Here is a 24465-nt window from a genome sequence, read left to right as displayed (position 1 = left end):
GACCCGCCCCTTTCCCGCGGTCTCATTGGCCTAGGCAGAGCCCTGAAGCGTGGAGCCGCACCGCCCTCTACGCGTTCCTGTTGGTTCAGGCTTGTGGCTCGCTCGCTCCCGGAGATTTCATTGGTCGAGCGGAGCGGCGAAGGGTGGGGCCACGTCGGAGCGAAGACAACAAAGGGTGGCGGGCAGCGGGCGGCGGGTGGCGGTGACCGCGTCTCCTGGTGCTCCGCTCAGGCCGCGCACCCGGACCTGCCAGCCCCGCTCCAGATGAAGTGTGAGCACTGCACGCGGAAGGTGGGGTCCGCGCGCTTGGGCCGGGGCGGGGTACGGGTCAGGGGCCGGGGCGAGCCTACGCTCGCAGAGCCTGGGGCCTCGGGGGCGTCGGGAGCCTGGCAGCTCCGAGCGCCTCTGCCTCCGCGTCGTCGCTGACAGAACCTCCGGGCGCCGGCCCGCAGCTCCCGTTCTCGGGGGTGGAGGCCGCTGAGAGTGGGCCACCCGCGCGTCCGGTTCCCGCTCCCGTCTCCCGGAGGCGGCGTGACGTCGGGGCGCATGTCTATCCTTTCAAAGTATCTTCGAAGCCAAAAACCACCAGAAAAACCGACCAACCTTTGCTACCAGTCAGGGCACTCACAGCAGACACCATCCTTGGTGTGAATTAGCGATACGGTGATCAACAGTGTTTTTAGGGGGCTTTATGCTACCTAAAAACTTTAGTGCTTACAGTAACGAAAACGACACAGAAGTGCAGGAAGGAAACACGGGCTGGGCCTTCTGCTACCTGGGTAACCACGGTAACTGTGATAGCGTTACCCACTTACTTCTAGGCTGTGATGCACAGGGGGGTTTCTGTTTGTTTTTTCAAAATTGGATTGTATCATAAATATTATTCCATCACTTGCTCTTTCTTTCAGTCAACGTTATATAGGAGATACCTTTTCATAGCATTACACACAACCTCTGTTGTATTCCAAGTATACACATGTCCAGGTAGTCTGGCATTAATTTACCTGTCATGAGAGGCCACATTGCTTCTAGTTTTCATTTGCTGCAAACAATGCAGGTATAAAGGTGTGTATGGGTGTGTTTGTATGTCCACAATTATAAGTGCTTCTATTTCTGTAGAAAAGATTTTGAGACATGTGATGAATTCATCAGCAAGTATGTATGTTTTTTTAAATTCACAGAGTCAGATTAAAAGTTGTTCTTTCATATGTTCCTTTGCCTTTTCAAGGAATGTAGTAAAAAAACAAAAACCGATGACCAAGAGAATGCATCAGTCGATGTACCAAGTCCAGCCCACGAGAATGGAGAGGCAAGTAGATTTTTCAGTTTTGTATCAGCCTGTAGTAAACAGCTGCTGCTGTTTTTCTCCTCTTTGGGGGCTCACATCACCAGGTACATCATTGCTGTAAGAAAGAAAGAAGCAAGAAATGCAGGGGCTAAAAAGCCCCTGCCAGGGGCCAAACGTGCAAGTCAGTCAGTTGGAGGCACACGATCTTCAAGGTAAGAGCACGAAACAGTGTCTCTTCGCAGAATACACCAAGCCAAGACATACCATGTTAGGGACAAAGAAAAATGTTGTCCTTGGCTGTTTATTAGAAATAGAGCTGTAATGTTTAAATCTTCTTTTCTTTTTAGTGAAAAGTTCTATTCTGTAAGATGGGATTTTAGGTAGGTAATTTATAAAATAATTCAGATTTCCTGATTCTGTAAGTTTATTTTTCTAATGGTTTCTTCTCTCAGTTCTTGAGTTTTTAGGTTTTCCTTAGCCAGTAGTGACAGTTTACAATTACTAGGTGCATACCCTGAGCTGGGTGCTAGAGAAAGTGCTTTATACATGTGATCTCATTTCGTGCTCAGAATGAGCATTTCAAGTAAGCCCTACTGTTGTCCCCATTTTACAGAGAGGAGGATGCGGTACAGGGAGGTTAAGGTTATTTCTTCCCTTAAAAAGTACTGGTACCGGTTTTAGAAATGGAAAATTGGCAACATGGAAGAAGCAAGCAGCAGGTTTCCTCTTTAGTTTAGGAGTCCTAATACAACATTGAGTCAGGCAGGCTTTGATCTGGTTCTGTCATGTACCAGTGCTGCTGTGTGCTCTGGTGACTGTAGGCCTTAGTGAGCAGCAGGGGATGAGACAAGCACCCAGGGCACTGAGGCAGAAGAGAGGCAGGGAGCACCTGGGGCCCTCCAGCCCCAGAGCACCTGGCCTGGGGCCTCCCACACCCACCCTCTGGCTACATCACCTTGGACAGACATCTAACCCTGGGAGCCCCAGTTTCCTTATCAGTGACATGGGGAGTTGGGTTACTTCTCTCCCAGGGCTGTGGTAGCCGGGAGATAATGTGTGTACATGGCTTAAGTGGGCGCCCTGCCAGCACAGTGGGCGGACCCCCTGATGGGAAGAGCCAGTCAGGAAAGTGGCTACTGGAGTGGGCCCTGAGGGGTGGTGAGAACTGAGGGTGGGGGATGTAGGGATGGGGTGAAAGCTCATCAGGCACAGGGAAGGTGTTAAGGGCAGGGAGATAGATTGGATGCATGTCTTAAGGCAGGTGGCTTAAGCTGACTAGAGTAGGGGAAGAATAGAAGGAAACTACTTGGGAGGCTGAGGGTGGTGAGGCCTGGGTGGGCCAGCCAGAGTGGCAGAAGCAGGAAAGGGGGTGCGGCACAGGGAGCTGAGTGCAGTTTGAGCTGCACGGACCCTGAGCTTTGCAGGATATCAGTCTGGAGCTTGGGAGGGAGAGAGCTCCCTGGAGGCCGCGATTGGAGAGGTTGAGTAGGGGCCTGATGCTGCTCTGAGAAGTGAGGCTGATTGGAGAGAAGGGCCGATGGATAGGCTTCTGCAGAGAATGCCTGTGTTTAAGAGGCAGCAGGAGAAAGAGGAAGGACCGCAACAGGTGGGAAGGAACCAGGCCTGGCCCTTGAAAGCCTGCAGAGGATGAGGATGACGGGGTGGCGTGTGGCTCATAGGCCGGGAGGGGGCCCTGCTGCCCGCGGCGGCTCAGAGTGTGGTCCTGGGCACCTCTGCAGGGGCAGTGGAGACAGAAGTCTCAGTGCCGCTCAACAGTACCTATTAGGCACCAGCTGTGTGCCAAGCCATGTGCTCCAGACCCTTGGAGCAGCAGCTCTGGCCCCACCTCGGGGCTTGTTAGAAGTGCAAACCCTTGGGTCCTGTCCATACCTCCTGAATGAGCATCTGCAACATAACAAGGTCCCGGAGTGAGCGCTGCACAGTGACACCGGGGCACATGGGGAGGACGGAGGTGACAGTGTGCACTCCTGTTCAGAGCTGCTGTGGATGGGAGGACCACACCACCCCCACCGCGAGCCCTCTCTCACCAAATGTTTGAAAGAAGAACCAATGTACAACCATCAGGGGCTGTTGAAATGGCTCTGGTAGGCTTCAGAATATTCATATGTTCATCCACCAAATATTTATTGAGTGCCTTCTGTATACAGGAGATGTCAGAGAACAGAAGGGTATGAGACAAGATTGCTCCCTCAGAGCTTGCATTTCAGGGAAAAGAGGCAACACGTAGATGCCAGGGGGTGCTGTTCTGGCAGGTGTCTGCGAGGGTCCGAGGGGTGAGCCAGGCTCTCAGGGAGCATTTCCCTCAGGGAGACCCAGAGCAGGAAGGGCCAGAGTGGCTAGAGGTGAGAGCTGGGAGGAGTGACGGTGATGAGGGCCTCCATCGGAGGTGTGGCTTGTGTTCTGGTGGACCTCTGCCTAGGGAGGGAGCTGCAGGGAGCAAGTGGGCGCAGGAGCAGCCAGGAGAAGACAAAGCAGCCAAGGGTTATTGTCTTGGTGTCTAAGGGAGCAGAGTCACTGATGTGTGAGTTTGAGCGTCACAGCTCTGTGACGTGAGGGCCCTGTTGCCCACGGGTCAGCAGTGAAATACGTTAGTGCTAAGCCTCTCAGGGAGGCCAGTCTGCGGGCTTCCACAGGAGGCTTCTGTGGGGAGCCGTGGGACTGGGCGAGCTCAACGGGGAGTGCAGAGCAGGCCAAGCCAGGAGCCCCCAGTGGCAGCAGGGAGAGGCGTGGGGGCAGGAGAAGCCCAGAAGTGTAGCTCTCCTCCTGCCACATTTGACGGTGCTGGCCCGCTCCCCGCATATTGCCATCCGTGGGACCCTGGTACCATGGTGGCTGCAGCACCTGAAGCTCCAGGCCTGGCCTGGATGTCTCAGGGGTTTTGCACCAGTTTTCTGTATTATGCTTGCGCTGTTACTTTTTCTAAAAAAGCAAGTATTAAAGAGTTTTTGTTGAAGAATCAGGCCAGAGCATCATCTTTTTTTCGTAGAAAGGAGAATTCCATAAATTGGCTGATGCCAAGATATTCCTGAGTGACTGCCTGGCCTGTGACAGCTGTGTTTCTGCAGAGGAAGGAGTCCAGGTTTCCCAGCAGAACGCCAAGGACTTCTTCCGAGTTCTGAACCTTAACAAGGTATGGCATCCCAGGCGCTTTCTGGCGCCAGAGGTGGGTGGAGGTCAAGGTGAGGCATGAAGCCTCTGCTCGGGCTTGGGGAGTGCATCTTGGCCCTGGCCCTGTGTCCCTTGCTGTAGTTGACCCTCTCCATAGCCCTGTCAGAACAAAACCGCATCCACAGTCACACTCCCTCATTTATGTGGGCAGCAACTATGGCCGGCACCACCGACCAGGCTCCCCTGGCTTGGGGGAGGCCTCTGAGTGCTTGGTCATGGGATGGTGTGGTGGCTCAGCTGCTGCCGCTCTGCCTCTGGGGCATTCTCAGAGGCAGGGCTTCTGTCCTCACAGGCTCTGCGTCCTGGGGCAGGGCTGTGGTCCTTCAGTTCATCCCTGCAGACTCCCTGTACAGACGGAACTACTCAGTGTCACTTGTATTCCAGTAGTGACAGGAAGACAGGTGAAGGGGAAAGACAGGAAAGGCGGAGGCAGATGAGGCTGTAAAGCACATCTCTCTTCGCCCTCACTCTGGCCTGGGGTGTTTCTGTGCTCTCACAGCTGCTTCCCAGGAAGTGTGTGTACCGGCTCTACACACCGTGCTGGGCACTTTGGCCCACGTGAGGCCCAGGTTTTTTTCTAGGTGTACTGACTGCAGGTAACAAATTTTTTCTTTTCCAGTCTTTGTATATCTTATTTCTTCTTCTTATGGTATTGTCTAGGACCTTTAAATCAACCTGAAATAGCAGTAGTGATAAAAATAGTACTAATGTCAGGACTTCCCTGGCGGTCCAGTGGTTGAGGCTCCACTCTCCCAATGCAGAGATCACAGGTTCGATCCCTGGTCGGGGAACTAAGATCCCACATGCCACGTGTGGCGTGGCCAATTAAAAAAATAATAATAATAAAATTAAATTTAAAAAATAGTACTAATGTCTTGTTTCAGACTTTAGTGGAAATGCTGGTAAAGTTTTACTATTAAATAGATGTTTGCAGAATCTTTTACTATTAAAGAGATGTAGATACTCATACCAATCAGCATTTTGGCTATAGAAAATGGATACCCAAGTCAGACTAGCATAAAAAGGAAATGCTTAGTTATTTCATGAAACTGAAAGCTTAGAAGTGGGAGAGGTTTTGGGTTTGGCTGAGTCAGTCAGTCAGGGCTGTCATCAGGAAAAAGCAGTTTCTATTTCCCTGCTGCCCTCGGCTCTGGGCTCAGGCTGATCCCCTCTTGGTCATAAATCGGCTCCCTCAGAGGAGGTGATATTTGAGTGAGAATGAAGTGAGGAGTGCGTCCTCGCAATTCCCTGGGCAGGGTGTCAGACAGAGGGGCAGGAAGTGCCGAGTCTGGCTCCTGAAGCTGGGGACAGACCGCCCTCTGCTCTTCCTCCTCCAGTAGCATTTGAAACTTGCACCCCCTTGTTCCTGCTTCCAAATTTATATTAGGATGCTGCTGGTCACAAACCACAGAAACCATGCCTGGCTGGCTCGGGCATCATAGGAGTTGGTGAGGGAGCTGGAGGTCAGTGTGTGCCAGCTTGGTGCCCTGATGGATTTGTTGGGTGTGGGTTTCCCAGGCGTCACATGAAAGTGAAATCCCATCCAGAGGAGACAGGCAGCCTCAGCATTGTCTCGCCTGAGCTTCGAGGCAGGGGCATGGGGACAGGACCAGACTGTCCTGTGACCAGTCCACAGGTAGACTGTGGTGGAAGGTGACCACTGAACACCTCTGTCCAGGTTTCTGCTTTTCCTCATTTGCAGGCAGTGTCTGACCTTAACAGTCTCTGTCATGATAATCCTGCATCTTCTCTCCTCTAATCCCAGGTCAAGGGATCCCACTGCTGACTTTCTAATACCCGACATGCTTGCTCATGCTGCTCCCCTGGGTTACATCCTGCGTGTCCGTGATGAGTCAGCATTCTTCTAAACTCAAATTGTTCATATTTTTCTAGGGATTTCTTGAACTGCCAGCATCTGGTTTTGGATTCAGGGTGTGATAGCCTGGTTTCACGCTTGTTTGTTTGGTATTTATTAAAGACTTCACAGAAAATGAGGATCATCTACTACTTAAAAATTTGCTAAAATTTGCCACTAAGTGACCTGGGCTTGAGGTCTCTTGGGGGCAGACCTCAGGGCCCCATTTTCATGTATTTTCATTGTTATGGGTCATTTCAGTTACTTACAGTCCAATATTGTACATAACTTTTATTTTTCCTTTAAATTTATCCATTTTCTCCAGATGTTTGCATTTATGTATAATATCGATGTATATATTTCTGATTTAATATTGTTCTTAAAATTGATAAAATCTCTTGGAATGTCTCATTCTTTTCATTCTCGTTTTTTTCTCCTTTTTCTTTGTGCTTGCCAGTGTCTTGTATATTTTATTAGTTTTTCCATAGGGCATCTGTTACATTCTGTTTGTTCTAGACTTTTCACGAAGGTGTCTTACTTTCACTCCTTGTGTAATCACCACATGTACAATGTTCTTCTCTATTTCTCCTAGAAATGTGATACCTCAAAGCACAAGGTGCTGGCAGTGTCGGTATGTCCTCAGTCTCTGCCTTATTTTGCTGCTAAATTCAGCCTCAGTGTGACTGATGCATCCAGAAGACTCTGTGGCTTCCTCAAAAGTCTTGGTGAGGTGCCTTTTGATATTATTTATAGCAAATAAATTTGATTTAATTTGAATTTATAACTTGAGTTTTTAACTGCCCTTTTAATCTCTAGAGTTCAATTTTCAAGGGCACAGGATAGGTAAGAACTTCCATGAGAGTTTTGTGGAACATAAGAGGACCGTCTCTCTGACCTATGCATGGTAGGCTGGTGTCACTTACCCTCTTGCCATGCAGATGGGTGTTGTGTTACGGCCGGGCTGGCCCCTCTGGGAACAGCAAATGACCATCTTAGGGCACGTAGCTGGGGACACCTGGGACCCACGCTTGCCCAGCAATGTCGAGTCGCCTGGCTCATAGTGGTTACAGAGGGCGTTTATTCGATAGAGAATCACATCTACGATGATTGGCATCTGGTTTCCCAGGAAGCTCTCTGAAGATCAGAGCAGGAAGGGAATGGGCTATGTCCTTTGTGTGAAGAATGAAAGGTCAGTACGTGAGGACTCAAATGTGAATGAATACTAGAGTAATACTGCCTCAAACAGTGATAAGAGTGCTTCTGTCTTGTCTGTCATGTCAGACTAGAACTTCCCCTCCAACCCAGAGTGTCCTACAGGTGGGCTCAGAAGAGGAGAACTTGAGCCATTTGCCAAATAAGAGTTTTTACTGTTCCTCAATGGATTTTTAAAGATGTAAACGCATTGGGATTACTAATAAAATAAGATGACATGTAGACTAAATGTCCTCGCACTGGTCTGCCTGCCTCACTGCTCCGTGTTGCTTTCCACGTGGAGCTGTTTCTCGGTGCACTGCCTGCCACAATCAAAACTAAGGCTGCAGCTACCAGCGTGGACTCCTTAAGTCATCCTTTATGCTTTTAATCTTAAAAAGCCTAAGGTTAGGGCTTCCCTGGTGGTGCAGTGGTTGAGAGTCCGCCTGCCAGTGCAGGGGACGCGGGTTCGTGCCCCGGTCCGGGAAGATCCCACGTGCCGCGGAGCGTCTGGGCCCGTGAGCCATGGCCGCTGAGCCTGCGAATCCAGAGCCTGGGCTCCACAACGGGAGAGGCCACAACAGTGAGAGGCCCGCGTACCACAAAAAAAAAAAAAAAAAAGCCTAAGGTTAGCTTAGTTTTACCAGAGATCGAAGTTATTAGATGCTCTGTCTTCTCATAGTGAAAGGCCCTATTTTTGGGGGGGGATTTTTAAAAAATAAATAATTGGGCATTATGTGTTAATATTAATAAAGAAAATATATCCACAGTGAAACTGATATTTTTAAGGTAACTCTTTAAGGTGACACAATATTTATAATATTTCTTTATTATTTTTTATAAATTTATTTTTATTTTTGGCTGCATTGGGTCTTTGTTGCTGCTCGTGGTCCTTCTCTGGTTGCGGCAAGTGGGGCTACTCTTCGTTGCAGTGCACGGGCTTCTCATTGCAGTGGCTTCTCTTGTTGCAGAGCACGGGCTCTAGGCACACGGCTTCATTAGTTGTGGCACGTGGGCTCAGTAGTTGTGGCTCGTGGGCTCTAGAGCGCAGGCTCAGTAGTTGTGGCGCACGGGCTTCACTGCTTCTCGGCATGTGGGATCTTCTTGACCAGGGATCGAACCTGTGTCCCCTGCATTGGCAGGCAGATTCTTAACCACTGCTCCACCAGGGAAGTCCCCATAATATGTCTTTTTTGTTGTGGTGGTGGTGGTGGTGGTGGTGGTGGTGGTAGTGGTAGTACGCGGGCCTCTCACTGCCGTGGCCTCTTCCATTGCGGAGCACAGGCTCCGGACATACAGGCTCAGCGGCCATGGCTCACGGGCCCAGCCGCTCCGCGGCATGTGGGATCCTCCCAGACTGGGGCACGAACCCGCGTCCCCTGCATCGCCAGGCGGACTCTCAACCACTGCGCCACCAGGGAAGCCCCATAATATTTCTTTTTAAGAATAACTGGCTGCTTTTAAGGTTTAGACCAGCTGCAGATATTAAAATTATTTGCTTGCTTTATTTTATTGTAATTGAGAGCACATTCTTTTGTCTTAGGTTTATTTTCCAATATTAAGAACTTATTTGCAGTAACATGGATGGACTTGGAGGGTATTATGCTAAGTGAATTAAGTCAGACAGAGAAAGACAAATACTGTGTGATATTTCTTATACGTGGAATCTAAAAAAATATAATAAGCTAGTGAATATAACAAAACAGAAGCAGGCTCACAGATAGAGAACAAACTAGTGGTTACCAGTGAGGAGAGGAAAGAGGGGGAGCGACACTATAAGGGTGGGGGATAAAGAGGTACAAATTATTAGGTATAAAATAAGCCGCAAGGATATATTGTACAACACAGGGAATATAGCAAAAAAAATTTGGTTTTTGGCCACACCACGCGGCTTGCAGGATCTTAGTTCCCTGACCAGGGTTTGAACCTGGGCCATGGCAGTGAGAGTGCTGAGTCCTAACCACTGGACCGCCAGGGAATTCCCTATAGCAAATATTTTATAATAACTATAAGTGGAGCATAACCTTTAAAATATGTGAACCACTATATCATACACCTGTAACTTATATAATTCTGTATATCAACTATACTTCAGTTTTAAAAAAAGAAAAATATTTATTAAGAAAAGAATAGCTAGTTAAAAATCAACTTAATAAAGGTATGCTCAGCCAGTTTACTCATTTTGTTTATTTTAAAGATATCAAAGAGCATTACAGACTGGAATTTAATTTAGCCAGTGAATTGGAAGAGAATACTGCTGGTACCTTGTAATATTCCATTAATTTACATATGGAGTACGGTAAGGTGTTTGTGTACATGTAGAGGGGAAAAGAGGAAGCAGGAGAGAGAATATATATGTTTTATTGTGATAAATGATACGTGCTGTTGTTTGAAAGAGTAAAGGGCACAGTCTCCTACTTCGGCAGCTATCGATGCTTGTGGAGTCTGCCCTTTCAGTTTGTCCCTGACACTCCAGACCCTGAGAATAGATCCCACATCCTGTGATGTGGAGCCGAATGCGCCTCTCTTCCCTGCAGGGGTGCATTATGTCTTCGATACAACAATCGCTGCAGATTTCAGCATCCTGGAGAGTCAAAAAGAATTTGTGCGTCGATTCCGCCAGCACAATGAGGAAGAGCCCACGTTACCCATGCTGACCTCTGCCTGTCCTGGTGAGCACAGGGCCTGCGGCTGGGCCTCTGGGTGCCTGAAGCACCTTTTCACATCAGTCTACGTTTGGGGGCAGGCCTAGGCAGTGGATGAGGTCGGGGGTCAGTGGGTCTTGGGGAGTAGTTTCAGCCTTGAGTAGTTTTACATCGACCAACATATTTATTAAAAGTATGACATATTTCAAATGTCCAAACAATTATAGATAATATGAACACCCATGGATCTTTTGCCAACTTAAATAGAAGTTACATAATAAAAAATATTTCTTTACATTAATACTAGATTCCATCCTGGAGCACTTTTTAAACCAGTCTTTAATTAGTTTTATTATATAGAGCTTGGTGCCTGAGGTAGAGAAATTTTATCACAGGTTTTTTAATTCTGGAAAAATAGAAAGTTTTGGAATAAGAAAATGTTTAAAGATGATGCGTAAGGGAAGGGAGGAAGTGCTGTACTGGTAAGTGACATTTAGTGAAAAAATTATTTCTAAATAAATCAGGTCTGTGAGAGCCCAGTTATGGTCTATATAATCTTAGGTTTTTGTTCACGTTTCTATTTTCAGTTTACCTCTCCTCCCCCACCATGGTTCCAAATTTTTCTAGCATTTTACATGTCGCCCATCAATCATTAGGATTACGATTTAATAAAGTTGAATGTTGACATTATGGTTGCTTAGAATTTGGAAATACTTTCCACCCAGTCGTAAAACCATGGAAAGCAAATTTGCCATCTGTCCAAGAGGCCCATGGGTTGATTCATTAACTGAGCGATGTTGTTCAGCGGCCCACGGGCCGGTGAGAGGTCATCAGCATCAGGTGGGGCTTATTTCCCGTGTGTAGGTTGTCCTCCTGGAAAGATGACCCCCCACGTGGATGCTCCCAGCTCTCCAGGCGTGTCAGGCAGTTTCTGTATCCAGAGTCTATGTATAAACTGACTCTAAATGCACACTTTGCTGGACCGTGGTGTCCACTTCTGCATTTACGTCCTTGTAGGTGTTTTTGCAGCTGCTTAGGAGTAGATATGCACAGCTGAGGTCTCCAAGGGCACTGCAGAGATGCCCCTGCCCCTGGGATCCCAGCACCGGCTCCTTGTGGGGCCCTCACTCGATGCCACACAGCCATTCACTGTGGCTCATTCCCACCCATCCAAGGAAGAGGCAGTATAAAATGACCCGAGCTCGGCCTGTGCCCCCAGGGCGGTGGTTCCAGACTTCCCATTCCACATTCCTGTCGGCAGGATCACAGGAATTCCTGTGCTGTCCTGACACCAAACCTTCAGATAGCGATGGATTCCTTATGTGGGAGGCCCTGTTGGGATGGAGCCTGGGACAGAAGCCTCCACTCCTGGCAGGAACTAGCCCTGCTGACCTGGGTAGTAAGCAGGTGGTTGATTCCTGCAGAAAGCAATGGGCCCTCTGTCCTTGGAGTGAGCGCAGCACTGGTGGAGACCTGGGCTGTCTGCTGTTGCTGCAGACCAGCCACTCCCCCTCCTCCAGCTTGGTGTTTGCTGCATTTGGTGGTCTCCCTGAGCTGCTCAGGGCTGTTTACTCGTGGGTTTGGAGCTTCTCCGAGTTTTCTTCCTAGATAATGATGCATTTTCCTTCGGGAGCTCTTCGTAGCTAAGCCAGTTAAAACTGTATCTGTTGTTCATGTTTATGCCACCCCTCAAATTCGGGGAGATGAGGTGAGATCTGGTTCGGACCGAACCCTTTTCTAGAATTTGGTGCTGACGTTTTGCTTCCCTGTGACAACTTAGGGAAATTAAAACAACACCAAGTCGGACGATTTGACCTGGTGCGCAGAATCAGGCTATAGGTGGTCCTGGACTGACTTGCCAGGCTTCTGCACACAGGTTCCGTATGTCCCAGTCATGCTTCCTCAGACTGGAGGGCAGCACGTCCAGGCCGGGATAGGGACATCTGGGCAGGCCTTTGCTGCCCACAAGCCAATGGAGCACCACCTTGCCGACGCACCTTTGCCCAGCGGGGGTGGGTGGGAGAGGGGGTATTGAGCTGCTCAACTCTGGACATGCTCACGGGCCTTGGGCTGTGTGATATCCCGCCAAGAGCACTCATTGAGCTGAAGTGTGGGAAATAATCTCTCCAACCCAGCAGAGTGTCTGGAGAGCGGGAACCTTGTGCCAGGCACTTCTCTGAGCAGGTTCCCTTTCTGCCTTTAGAGAGGGTCACTGTGAAGAGGTGGGTAGTCTGACAGGGTGGGATTTGGGTGCCCTACCCACACCCATGCTGCCACCAAGTTGGGGGGCCAGCGGGGCTTACCAAGCCCCACGCCGGTGCTGGTGGCAAGTTCTGATCAGGGGTGCCCGTGAAAAAGTGCTAGCCTGTCTGGTGTCTGTGCCAGGTGCTGTGGACCCTGTGACCCGGTTCCTCCTCCTCATGCCTGTTTGGTCCTCTTCCCCGCCCTGGCCAGGAGGTTCTCCGGGGCCCTGGCTCCTACCGCCTGGTGTTCTGCCTGATCTTGTGTGAGGCCTTCACAGCACATAGCACATTCACCCGCAGCATGGAGCTGGGGTCTGCCTGAGAGCCGAGTCTGCATGTGTGGGCACTGGCGCTGAGACCAGGGTGCACAGGGGCCTTACAAAGCCAGACCTGTGGTGGGAGTGGCCTTGAGCCCGCAAATGCTCAACGACCTTTGATAGTTTTTCTTTTTTCTTTTTACTTATTTATTTATTGGCCGCGCCATGCAGCTTGTGGGATCCTAGTTCCCCAACTAGGGATTGAACCTGGGGCCCTGGCAGTGAAAGCGCTAAGTACTAACCACTGGACCACCAGGGAATTTCCTAGTTTTTCTTTTTTAATGTGAACCATTCTGTGTACATGTGCAGAGGCTGGGAACGAGGGGAGCCATCCTCCAGCAGCATTTCTCTTAGGGGCTTATGCTGGTGACCATGGACATTGCCTGAGTATGCTCAGGCCTGCAAGCAGGTGATGGCTGTGGTTTGAGTTTGTTCAGATGGGATTGGCTGGTGCTTGCTGTTCCTCCTTCCGGGAGTGGGCATGGGGAGGCGGCTGCCCCAGGGTTCTGGTGGGCAGCTTGTCTCCAGGCTTCCTCGCCCCCGCTCCCCCCCCGACACCCCTTTCATGGTGCTGTGGTGTGCACACCAGACACAGCTGTAGGATCAGCAGTGTCACCAGACGCTCTCCTCACCAGGTCGTGCCCAGCAGGAGAAGGGAGCAGGCTGTTGCTCCTGCAGGTTGAGCTGCTGGCTGTTTGGTCCGCTGACCTTTCTGACCTGCAGTCGGCCCCAGAATCTATGGCAGCGGTGGTGCACTCACAAGGCATTGTGGGAGTCAGCGACTCAGGGGAGATGCTAAGGGCCATGCTGGGCATGCCGTGGGCACGCTGCAGGTTGTGCTGCTTATTGTGCATTGCTTGGGGGTGTGGGTTTCTCATATTGCATTGTCCTAACAGTGGGCAATTACTGGGCTGTTAATTTCCAATAGGTGAGTGAAGCTGGGTAGGCCTGGTGGCCATTGGCTCCTGTCTGAACTGTGGCCACCCATCCTGGCTATGAGAACAACTTTGCAGCTGGCAAGGTGGAGCTGGAACCAAGCCGCCCAGGACGCCACCTCGTAGCTGCTCCTTCAAGCTTGTTCTCAATTTGGGGAGACCTGCAACCCCAGCTCTTACCTTCCTCTTGCTCTATTCTGTCTGGTCTGGGGCCGAGGGAGGCGCGCATTCCCGGCACCCTCCAGTCTTGTGGCAGACGCACCTGGGATTCCCGTGGCCGAGCCGCTGAGGAGAGGCGGCCTGGTCAGAGGGAGCTTGTCACGCACTCCTGAAAGAAGACGTGTCCTGCTCTACTCCGGGTGAGGCAGCCACGAGGAGCTGACACGGGGCCCTTTCCTCCTCAGGCTGGGTCCGATATGCTGAGCGGGTGCTAGGTCACCCTGTCACCCCCCACCTCTGCACTGCCAAGTCTCCCCAGCAGATTATGGGATCCCTGGTGAAGGACTACTTTGCCAGACGGCAGGTAAGCCGGCCTGAAGGGCAGCATGCAGGTCAGGCAACGAGCTTCCATGTGAGGACAGGTGCTGATGGGAACTCAGGGCAAGCGAGGGAGGGCAGGGGAGGTTCCACCGGGCGTGCAAGGTGGTCTCAGCCCCAGGCCCTGCTGATTGAGGGGGCATCCAGACACCTGGTCACTCAGCTTCCAGCTTCTGGCATTGCCACCAATTCCTGCTCAGCCAGGGGCACGGAGAGGGGCGGCCTGGTCTCTTGGGAAGCATCTGGAAAGTCTGCAGGGAAAACGGCTGGGCGTTCATTTACAGTCCAGCAGCGGCTTGTTGTCACGATGTTTGGTCACCATGTGCATAGTTCAGGGGAAACAGGCCAGCTTCTGGCTTCTCCCTGTGAGTGTCCAGGCAGCAGGTCTGGAGCGAGGTGGCGCCGTGGGTGGGCTTGGGGGTGCTGCGGCTCAGGAACTTGGTCTGTGGGACCCGGGTCTTGGACCCCGAGAAAGCACCAGGCCTGCTCCCTTGTGGCATGTTCTGGGTCCAGTGCATTAAGCTGCCCCCTCCCTTCTGCATGGCCCCCAACGTGGATTTGCTTTTCCTGCACAGAACCTGTCCCCAGACAAGATTTTCCATGTCATCGTGGCCCCTTGCTATGATAAGAAGCTGGAGGCCCTTCAGGAAGATGTTCTCACGGCTTCGAGGGGTTCCCGGGGCACTGACTGCGTGCTAACCTCAGGTGAGGGTGGGGCCTCGGGAAAGGCAGCAGGGGGAGGCCAGCCCCGCGGCCAGTGCGTGTCCGCGGTGAGGGCCTGACACACAATCACACTGGGGACACTGAAGCTTCCTCCTTCAGAGCAAAGCAGAAAGCACATGTGTGACCGGGGACATTGCTGGGGGACTCCTCGTGGAGGCCCTGCCCCTGGACTTGTGCAGAGAGCCCGCAGCACCTTCTCAGTGTTGGGATGGGAGTGATTCCCTGGAATCCTCAAGACCCATTCGGAATGCTGCCATCAGTTGAGAGGTAGATTAAGTCTTTGCTGAAGCCCAGCTGGGTGTACTTTAAATGGCCTTGAAAACAGGTCCCTACGGCATGGAGGCAGAGTGGCTGGCTCTCTGGCAACCTCCGAGGACAGTGGGTCCCCTGACCAGAAACTCCCCACATGGAAGCCCGTGGAAAGGTCCCCACCGCACAGGCTCCTATGGCGGTGATGGGGGTGAGTGGGGTGGGAGAGCCTCAGCCACAGCCCTCTGCTCACCTTAGATGATGGGTTTTCCTAAGAAGCACACTCGGGCATCTTTTCTTTGAATACAGTAGATTTTTACTCTTTTTCACAGATGTTCAGTCTTCTCACACACACCTGACACCACAGCAGTTGATTCAGGATACACCCTTAGTGCTAAGGGTTTCTTCAGGATCCCTTGTGCAAAGGGAGATACAAAAGTGGTCCTGATTTTCGATCGGTCTTGTTGCAGATAACTGTCATCCTATCCACATGAAAGCTTTCCACTCAGGAAACAAAAACACCGGGAGACGTTTGTAGAAGCCCCCGTTTCAGGGGCAGAAGGAGGAATTAGACTCTTCCCTGGCATTTCATCAGTGTTACTTTGCATCTGTTGCCTGTGACAGGCGTGATGACCAAGGTCATTGTAACCTAGAATGTCCTCCGGGGGAAGGAGGTGACACCGGGAGCAGCTCCTGAGGAAATGTGGGCCGTGTCCTGTCACGGCATCTTATGTCGCTTCTTTGTCTGTAGGTGAAATCACTCAGATGATGGAACAAAGTGACCTCTCGGTGAGAGACGCTGCTCTGGACACTCTGTAAGTGGCTTTGCAGGGAGACGCACCCTTGCACCTTGGGGGCCTCCTGTGTGACCTTGTGACCTCTGCCAGGCGCATGTCCCAAGGCCTCCCTCCTTTACAGTGAGGCCACATGCCACACTGAGGCATGGGTGTGGTGAGGCCCCTGGCCTCGGGGGCCACTCCCTTTGTTGCCCCACTACGTACGACCCTTGGCTCTGCATAGAGCATGCGCAGCACCATGGAGTGGACACCAGCACCCCCCACTCCTGAACTTCACATGTTCCTGACGTTACACCTGGACCTACTGGGGGATGGGGGCCACCTCCAGACACAGAGTGGCTCCCTCAGGTCCCTTTGCCCAAGAGCAGCAGACTGGGTTTCTGCCATCAGTGGTGACCCCAACCACTGACCGTGGTCCTGCTGCATCCTGTTCCCCAGAGTGTACACAGACTGCAAGAGCACACGAGGGCCACAGGGCACACACGGGCTGCGCAGCAGATCCTTCCGGCAGTGACATCAGGCCCACGTGTAGCCCTGGTGTGGAAGGCAGACTGTAAGCATAGGATGTAAGCGACTGGTGTGCCTGTGGCCAGAGCCTGTGCTTGGGCCCAGGCTGACCCAGAGGCCTCATCCTGGCCGGGCACAGATGGTGTGCCCTCTCAAGTGGCCCTCAGATGCCTAGTTCTCATGCCCCGAGTTGTGAGGTTCTAAGGGTCGTACCCTTCACACACGTGCAGCCAGAGGAAAGGAGTCATTGGGGCAGTGGTGGGTGCGCCTGCACCTGCAGGCTTCATGTCAGCCAGTGAAACCCAACACAGATGAGGTTTTTGCCCAAAGTCTAAATACTTGTAAAGGTTTTCGCAACCTTGGATCATAAATCTTAGGGAGTTGGATTTAATTCTTGCTGTCACTTTTCCTGCCTGGTGAGGTTTGGAGACATGAAGGAAGAGGAGGTTAGACGCCATGACGGAGCCAGCTCCGACGGATACCTGGCGCACATCTTCAGACATGCGGCCAAGGAGCTGTTCAACGAGGACGTGGGGGAGGTCACCTACCGCACCCTGAGGTGTGTGGGGCTGGGGTGGCCTCTGTCTTCTTGTGTGGGCAGTGCTGCCTGTCAGGTGTAAATTCTATAAATAGGACCCCCACCCTGCAAAGCTAGCTGCAGGTCTGGGAGGGAGGTCCTATTTATAGAATTTACACCAGTCAAGATCGAAAGGCCTTTTATGTGTTATTCACAGACTTTTAAATTTTGCTGACACTCCAAACTTAGACTGGAAATAATCCTCAAACCACAGAGGAAGGACCCTACAGATGAAAGTCTGTGCTGTTGATTTTATAGGAACAAAGACTTCCAGGAGGTCACCCTCGAGAAGAGCGGGGAGGTTCTCTTGCGCTTTGCTGCTGCTTATGGCTTTCGAAACATCCAGAACGTGGTCCTAAAGCTGAAGAAGGGCAAGTTCCCGTACCACTTTGTGGAGGTCCTCGCCTGTGCCGGGGGTAAGACTCAGGGGCCCAGGCTGAGCTGGGCACCTCCGAGCCCTGTAGGAAACGGGCCCTATTGGCCACCCCCAGCCTCACTCAGCTCCAAGGGCTTTGTGGGAGTGTGGATGCTGCCCTGGTGGTTGTGGCATGATGGTCCCTCTCACACCCACATATTGGAAAATGCAGGCTGGGAGATGTCACCTTGGAAAACCTCTTGGGGACATGGTCCCAGAGAAGAGTTGCTTGGGTGACACCAGCTGAGAGCCGGCTCGTGTGGCAGCTGGTGTCGAGAACACTGAGACTGCCTGGTAGCTTGAATGGCCCCTACCTCCTCCAGCCAGGTTTGTCAGTGAGTGATGGGAGAGACCCGTGTGATGGATGGAGGCCGATGAGAGGGGGTAGGGGTCCCGCAAGAGGACCTGCTGGTGGAGTCGGGCAGGAGGGAAGCGTGCGGCCCCCATGGCCCATCAGGCCCCTTGGTGGTGATAGAGCCAACTCAGAGAGGGGGTCAGGGATGTCTGTACCATTCTGGGGTGGGGGGTGCCCACAAGATACGCAGGTGGAAATACCTGGGGCGGGGGGGACGCGGATCCAGGTGCGAGACGGGCTCAGGGAGAGGAGGCCCCAGTGCGAGTGGCTGAGGGCAGAGAGGCGAGCGCTGGCCGTGGGGGATGGGCAGCCTTGGGGACCTCGCTCCAGGGACCAGGACACGGAGGGCAGATCCCATGGTCTGAGTGGAGGAGTGGACAGGAGATGAGGACGAGGAGGCAGCGGGGGAGCTGTGGGCTTGAGGGGTCCATGCAGGCCCTCCAGGAGAGGCACCCCATACCTGCATGCCGATCAGGGTAGAGGCTCAGCAGGACTCACTTGTGCCCTGTAGTTAGAGCATCAGCTGGGGGAGCAGGAGCTGGGATCTGAGGAGAGAGAAGCAGCCCCTGGGCAAGTGAGATGTGAGGTCCAGAGGGCAGCTGTTGGGTGCAGCCAAGGGATAAGCGGAGGGAGGTTTGGAAATTTGCTGCAGATTCTTTTATTTTTATTTTCATGTTTTTATTTATTTATTTGGCTGTGCCGGGTCTTAGTTGCGGCACGCAGGATCTTTGTTGCTGCGTGTGGATCTTTTAGTTGCGGCATGCTGGATCTTTAGTTGCAGGCACGTGGGATCTTTAGTTGCGGCATGCAAACTCTTAGTTGTGGCATGTGGGATCTAATTCCCTGACCAGGGATCAAACCCAGGCCCCCTGCATTGGGAGCACAGAGTCTTAACCACTGGACCACCAGGGAAGTCCTGCTGCAAGTTCGCTTAAATGAATTTTTATCTTACAAGTCATGACATCATCTAACATGTTTGAAAATAAGTAGCGCCCATACATAGGAGGCATGTTCCTTATTCAGGCTGAGGTGTTAGGGTGTTGGGCTCATGGGTCTCCATCCACCATCCCCCTCCCCTGTGCAGCCCAGATGTGGATGCACACATTATGTAGACACCAGTGATTTAGCTGTTCATTAGTAATTTCTATGTTCTCCTGGTTTTGATAAATTTCAAGAGAAACTGGAAATCCAGATTTGCGTACATAGCCACTCACTTCTAAAAGGTTGGCAAGTTATTTCGGCTTTAGATAAAAACATTTCACGGGTAATGTAAATAGGAGGGACTATGAGCCTGTGACCGGGGTCTTGGGGCCCAAGGTCCAGCTCCAGGCTCTGGCCACGAGACACTGCACACTGCTGTCATTCCTCTCTTCCAGAACCATCGTCCCTTTAAGATGAAAGGTGGGGGACTTCCCTGGTGGTCCAACAGTTAAGACTCCGTGCTTCCACTGCTGGGGGCGAGGGTTCGATCCCTGGCCAGGAAACTAAGATCCCACATGCCATGTAGTGCGGCCAAAAAAAAAGGTGAAAGGAGGGAAAGAGTAAGCTCCCTTTGTTTTTCAGGGTGCCTTAACGGCAGAGGCCAAGCCCAGACCGAGGATGGGTGCGTGGACAAGGCCCTGCTGCAGAAGATGAAAGGCATCTACACTGACATCCCCGTGCGGCTCCCGGAGACCAGTTCCCATGTGCAGGAGCTGTACCAGGAGTGGCTGGATGGCACCGACTCCCCCCGAGTCCAGGAAGCCCTGCATACCGCGTACCAGGGCCCAGGGCATCCTGCTAACAGCCGAGACATCAAGTGGTGAAGGTCGAGGAGGCTGGGAGGCAGGCCTGTCTGCTGCCTGAGGATGGAGGAGCTGCCATGTATGGGTATCAGAGACACTGGAAGAAAACAGCTCAGCTTTTCTCTTACTACTTTGGTTTTTCAGAATTCTTTGCTACCCCCATTTGTCAGCAGCCCCCTCCCTCAGTTCGATGAGGTGCTATCTTCGTAATATGTATGTGATTGGAATATTCTAACGTGAGAGAAGGGTGCCCCAATTTGAGTTTCCTTTAAGACTGAAAAATTCCAAAGAACAAGAATGGAGTCAGAGTACTGTCTTCTGGGCTTAGTGAAAATCCAGAAAGTGTCCTGTGAACAGCTAAGACCCCAGAAATTCTGATACACATGCCTCAGACAGATTTGATGTGGAAATGACAGGAAGTGGGCAGGGTGCGGGGGTCCATGGCCTGCCCAGTTGGCTCTTATTTTTATCCACTTATTTTATTCTTAAAAATGTTTTTGCCAGAATGTGAATAAACTGCATCCTTTAGGAATCAGGGGGCTCATAAATATGAATCTGGATTTTCAGCTTTTCTGGAGAAAAAGTTCTGGCAACAGTGGGCCACATTCCTTACTGCTGTGGTGTCCAGAGTGCTGTGTAACAGCCGCCTCCTGGGACCAGACCCTCTAACTGTGGCCCTGCAGGCTCTGCAGCTTATGTCCCAAATTCACGCTTTCACATTCACATTCTTTAAGTGAACTCACCTTGAGGCAGAGGGAGGCCTGCGAAGGGTGATGGGTGTTACAGATGGAAGGATGGAGAGGCAGCTGCCCTGCTCAGGCTAGGCTGTGTGGTCGGCAGTCAGCCTCCTCCATCCTTCCCTGGGTGGGGTCAGGCAGGTGACGGCCCTTCTGACCCTGAACTCGGGTGAGGCAGCTTCCTGATGGTCCAGCCTCTCCTCGTTCTCCTCCCTGGTGTCCTTCCCACACATCGTGGGCCTGGCTCGTCCACAGGGCTCGGTGAAGCCTCCGTGGCTCCTGACGGGACTCCCCCACCTGGCATGTAGTGCTCATGTGAGCTCGCCTTAAAGAAAGGTGGAAGAGAGCAGTTTACCCACAAACAGAAAGGGCTAGCAAAGAATTGGAAATTATGGAATCATGGAACTCCATGTCAGGGCTCATCCTGTGAAACAAAGACTTCTGTGGATAGGCCTCCAGTTGGTTGTTCAAAGCACTTGAATTTTGTTATCATGGGTGGTGACATTCTTCTTGGATCCCTCAGTGCTGTAAGCCTGAGCTGTTAGATTTCCTTCATCTACTCTATGTTGTATTGTACCTGTATACCTATCTGGGTTGACAACTGGATATAATGTGTGAAATTGTATATTTTTTCCTTTTAACCTATATACAATTGAGTTTCTATCCTCTACAGTAACTGATTATGGAATAAACACTTGAAGAGTGTCTGAGTGTGGAGAGTGCATGAACCAGATGCTGACTCCCCAGCCAGGGGCCTGTGTGTGCCCTCCCTCACCAGCCCCACCCAGGCTACTCCCTCGCGCTTTGGGAGCCAGCACCACCCTGGAGCAGGGGAGCGTCTTTGCCCGAAGCCCTCTGTGGGCCAGGGATGCCAGGAGTCCGGTGGGGCTGCTCTTCTTGCTTCGAAAGCCACCTCTTCCAGCTACAACAAAAACACGCCCCCCCAGGCTGGGGGACGGGGCGTTCGCACATGTGGCGTCAGGTCCTACCCACAGCTGACCTTTGGTTACAGCCACATGAGAGGAAAGTGGAATGAGGATTGGTTTTACTTCGTTATAACTCAAGTGATATGAGCAGTCACAGTGAGGGGTGGCACCATGATCGGGCAGGGGGTGTCTGCTAGTGAGCAGTGCTATCCTGGCATGAGGAGGGGAACAGAATAGGTCCAGATTCGTGTCACACCCAGCAGCTGCCCTACAGGAGTGCTGTTGTCTGAGTCCTGGTGCCACTGATACCTCCAGTGGACCGTGATCATGTCCTGTAGGTGTGTGTATGTCGGTCATCCTGGTGAATAGCTGTTCTCTAGTGCCCTTGCTCTGGACCATATCCGAGCCCAGATTTCTCAATTCCATTTCCTCCAGGCCTGTCCGCTTGGTCCAGTTCCAGCCAGTGTAGATACTGGTGCTTCCTCCTCAGCTTTGCTGGAGTAAGGACTGGAGTTCATGCACCGCCCACACATCAGTTTGATGCTGGCCTAGGGTGTGAGACAAGGGCACTGCCTGTTATAGGCTCTTAAGTTCTGCCACTGACTTAAAGGGAAGCCCAAGCCTGGCTTTTTAACTGAGAAAAAGTGTCTTCTTTTCCGTGTCCCTGTAAAGTGTTCCACGTTAGTTTTATATGGATGTTTCCAAAAGCTTGATGAAAGAACTCAAGCACAGCGTTCTAAGAGTGAAGGGTAGTTACACTCAGTGAGTCATGCAAGTAGTGAATTTTATGAGACATAAAGCACTAGCATTTCTAAGGCTACATTGAAGCTGCCAAAAGCCTAGATTTCTTGAAGGAAAAACTGTCTTTCTTACCGTCTCCTTGTAAAGACTTCCTTTTAAATTAAATTTATAGGGCTTCCCTGGTGGCGCGGTGGTTGAGAGTCCGCCTGCCGATGCAGGGGACACGGGTTCGTGCCCTGGTCCAGGAAGATCCCACATGCCACAGAGCGGCTGGGCCTGTGAGCCATGGCCGCTGAGCCTGCGCGTCCAGAGCCCGTGCTCCGTAACGGGAGAGGCCACAACGGTGAGAGGCCCACGTACAGCAAAAAAAAAAAAAATTAAATTTATATAGACTTTTCTTACAAGCTTCATGAAAACTTTTAGGCACAATGTTCTTTGAGTGAAAGGTAATTATTTTCAAGCCGTACGTTTTAAAGACAAGGAGAGCAGGTACGAGAACGGAAGTCTGATTTTTAAATTGAAATCAAATTGCACATACACATACATGCACATGTGCACACATGTATATGTGTACGTGCACGTGTGTGCATATATACACGTGCATAACTATATGTGCACACATACGTGTGCACATACCCGTGCATGCACGCATACACACGAGCATGTGTGTATGCGCATACACGTGCATGTGTGCACATATACGCTGACGTGTGTACGTGTGTGCGCATACATATATACACAGGCATATGTACGTGCACACGCACATATACATGTGTACACAGACATGCACATATACATATATATACATACACACAAAGCATATACTTGGGCACACGACCTATGAAGTATTGGTATCAATGAGAAGAGCAGGTGCACTTGTGGGCAGTGTCACTCTCAAGAGCCTTTCCTATGACAGTAGCCGCCCAGGGGCCCAATGGGCAGTACCTGAATGGACCCTTTTCTGCATTTGCATGAAGAGTAAACAGTCCGCACTGAAGCTCATCAGTGGAGAAGATTAAGTAATTGTCAGTCCTGACATGGGATTCTAGAGGTTAAATGTGCATGATGGGACATCTCAGAACTAGCGTATGAGCCCCTTTGGTCTCCTTTTTAAATTTTATTTTTTATTTTAATTTTTTTGTCTGTGCTGTGCAGCTTGTGGGATCCTAGTTCCCTGACCAAGGAATCAAACCAGGGCTCTCGCCAGTGAAAGCTTGGAGTCTCAACCACTGGACCGCCAGGGAATTCCCCTAGTCTCCTTTTTTTAAAGCCAAACTGGGGGGGCAGGACGGGAGGAAGGACATTAAAAAGAACAAGGAGATCGGGAAATCCCTAACGTGGCTCCCTCTGGGGTGGGAGGGAGGGGAACATTGGTGATCAGGTGGACTGCCAGGGTCTCAGAGTTACCACCTATCCTGTGCCAGACTATGTCCCTGTGTCCCACTGCTCGGGACACAAGAGAGGGAGACAAAATGGTCCCAGGCAAAGCAGGTTCTACCGAGATTTGAACTTGAATCTCTGGATTCAAAGTCCAGAGAGCTAACCGTTACGCCTTAGAACCATATGCCACTGTGTCCCTTTGCTGGCCACCCTTGGTCTAAGTGCCCCTGGGAAGGGACAAAAAGGGTCCACAGGTCCCACTGAGATTTCAACTCAGATCCCTGGACTCAGAGTCCAGAGTGCTAACCGTTACATCATAGAACTAGCTGCCACCCCTAGACACCAGGGTCCACAGGCGGACCTTGCCCCACAGCTGGGGACCCAAAAGCCAGATATAGCAGGCAAAAGTGTAAGCTCATAGCAGAGGATGGTTTCGATCCATCGACCTCTGGGTTATGGGCCCAGCACGCTCCCGCTGCGCCACTCTGCTGTACTGTCCTTCCCTCTGAGCCTGCCTGTAACAAGCCCTACAGCCTCCCTGGGGTACAGCCCAGAAGACAAAAGAAAAGCGGGGGGGAGGGAGTCTCCTGCAAGTGCCCTTTTAAGAATAATGTGGATTTTTGCTCTCCCTCCCTCAACTTCTTACCCAGAGAAATCTCTGAATTCACGTCCTTTTCTGCTGTTTTAAAAAAGTCAAGAAACACAAGCTTCAGCCCAGAGTGTCTTTGGACAATGGTGGCAGGTTCTGTATTGCAGCGATGCTGGTTGGATTTCGGAAAAGAACAAAAGCAACGTTTCTCCCCATCATTTGAAAAAGACTCCTAATTTGTCCCAATTATCAATAAACTATCCTTTTAATTCGGCTTCTTGTCTTGACCTACTTCTTCCCCATGGCCAAGGAAGCTGTTTTTTCCATACAAAACTGCTTAAAATTACAGTGTTATGAAATCTTGCTGTTCAGCTTTATAATTTGAAGAAAAAATTAAAAATAACTTTGCATTTCAAAGAGGTAGAAACTATTCCCCCAAGAACATTCTGGAAATAAATCCTTTGGGGGAAAAAATTCGCTGAATT

General features: G+C 51.2%; 1 protein-coding gene and 1 non-coding gene across 3 annotated transcripts; one reads left to right on the top strand and one right to left on the bottom strand.

Annotated features, from left to right (window-relative positions):
- Positions 1-133: 133 nt before the first annotated feature.
- On the top strand, positions 134-21049 carry NARF (nuclear prelamin A recognition factor). Of its 2 annotated transcripts, XM_067714619.1 has the most exons (11): positions 134-291; positions 1229-1309; positions 4296-4439; positions 6925-7057; positions 10061-10195; positions 14068-14186; positions 14776-14905; positions 15924-15987; positions 16898-17035; positions 17312-17469; positions 19387-21049. In XM_067714619.1, exons 1-11 carry the CDS (start codon positions 265-267, stop codon positions 19626-19628), a joined length of 1371 nt encoding a protein of 456 aa, XP_067570720.1. In that variant the 5' UTR covers positions 134-264; the 3' UTR covers positions 19629-21049. The 2 variants fall into 2 exon arrangements, with proteins under 2 accessions (XP_067570720.1, XP_067570721.1); XM_067714620.1 differs by lacking the exon at positions 4296-4439.
- A 2760-nt stretch (positions 21050-23809) lies between these two features.
- Positions 23810-23881, bottom strand: TRNAM-CAU (transfer RNA methionine (anticodon CAU)). The gene has a single exon. It is a non-coding gene; the product is annotated as a tRNA-Met (tRNA).
- Between the last annotated feature and the right edge of the window lie 584 nt (positions 23882-24465).

The sequence above is a fragment of the Pseudorca crassidens genome, chromosome 19 (genome assembly GCF_039906515.1).
Source record: "Pseudorca crassidens isolate mPseCra1 chromosome 19, mPseCra1.hap1, whole genome shotgun sequence".
NCBI classification, from domain to species: domain Eukaryota; kingdom Metazoa; phylum Chordata; class Mammalia; order Artiodactyla; family Delphinidae; genus Pseudorca; species Pseudorca crassidens.
Note: the sequence above shows the minus strand (reverse complement) of the source record. Positions and strands in the feature narration are given on the sequence as shown.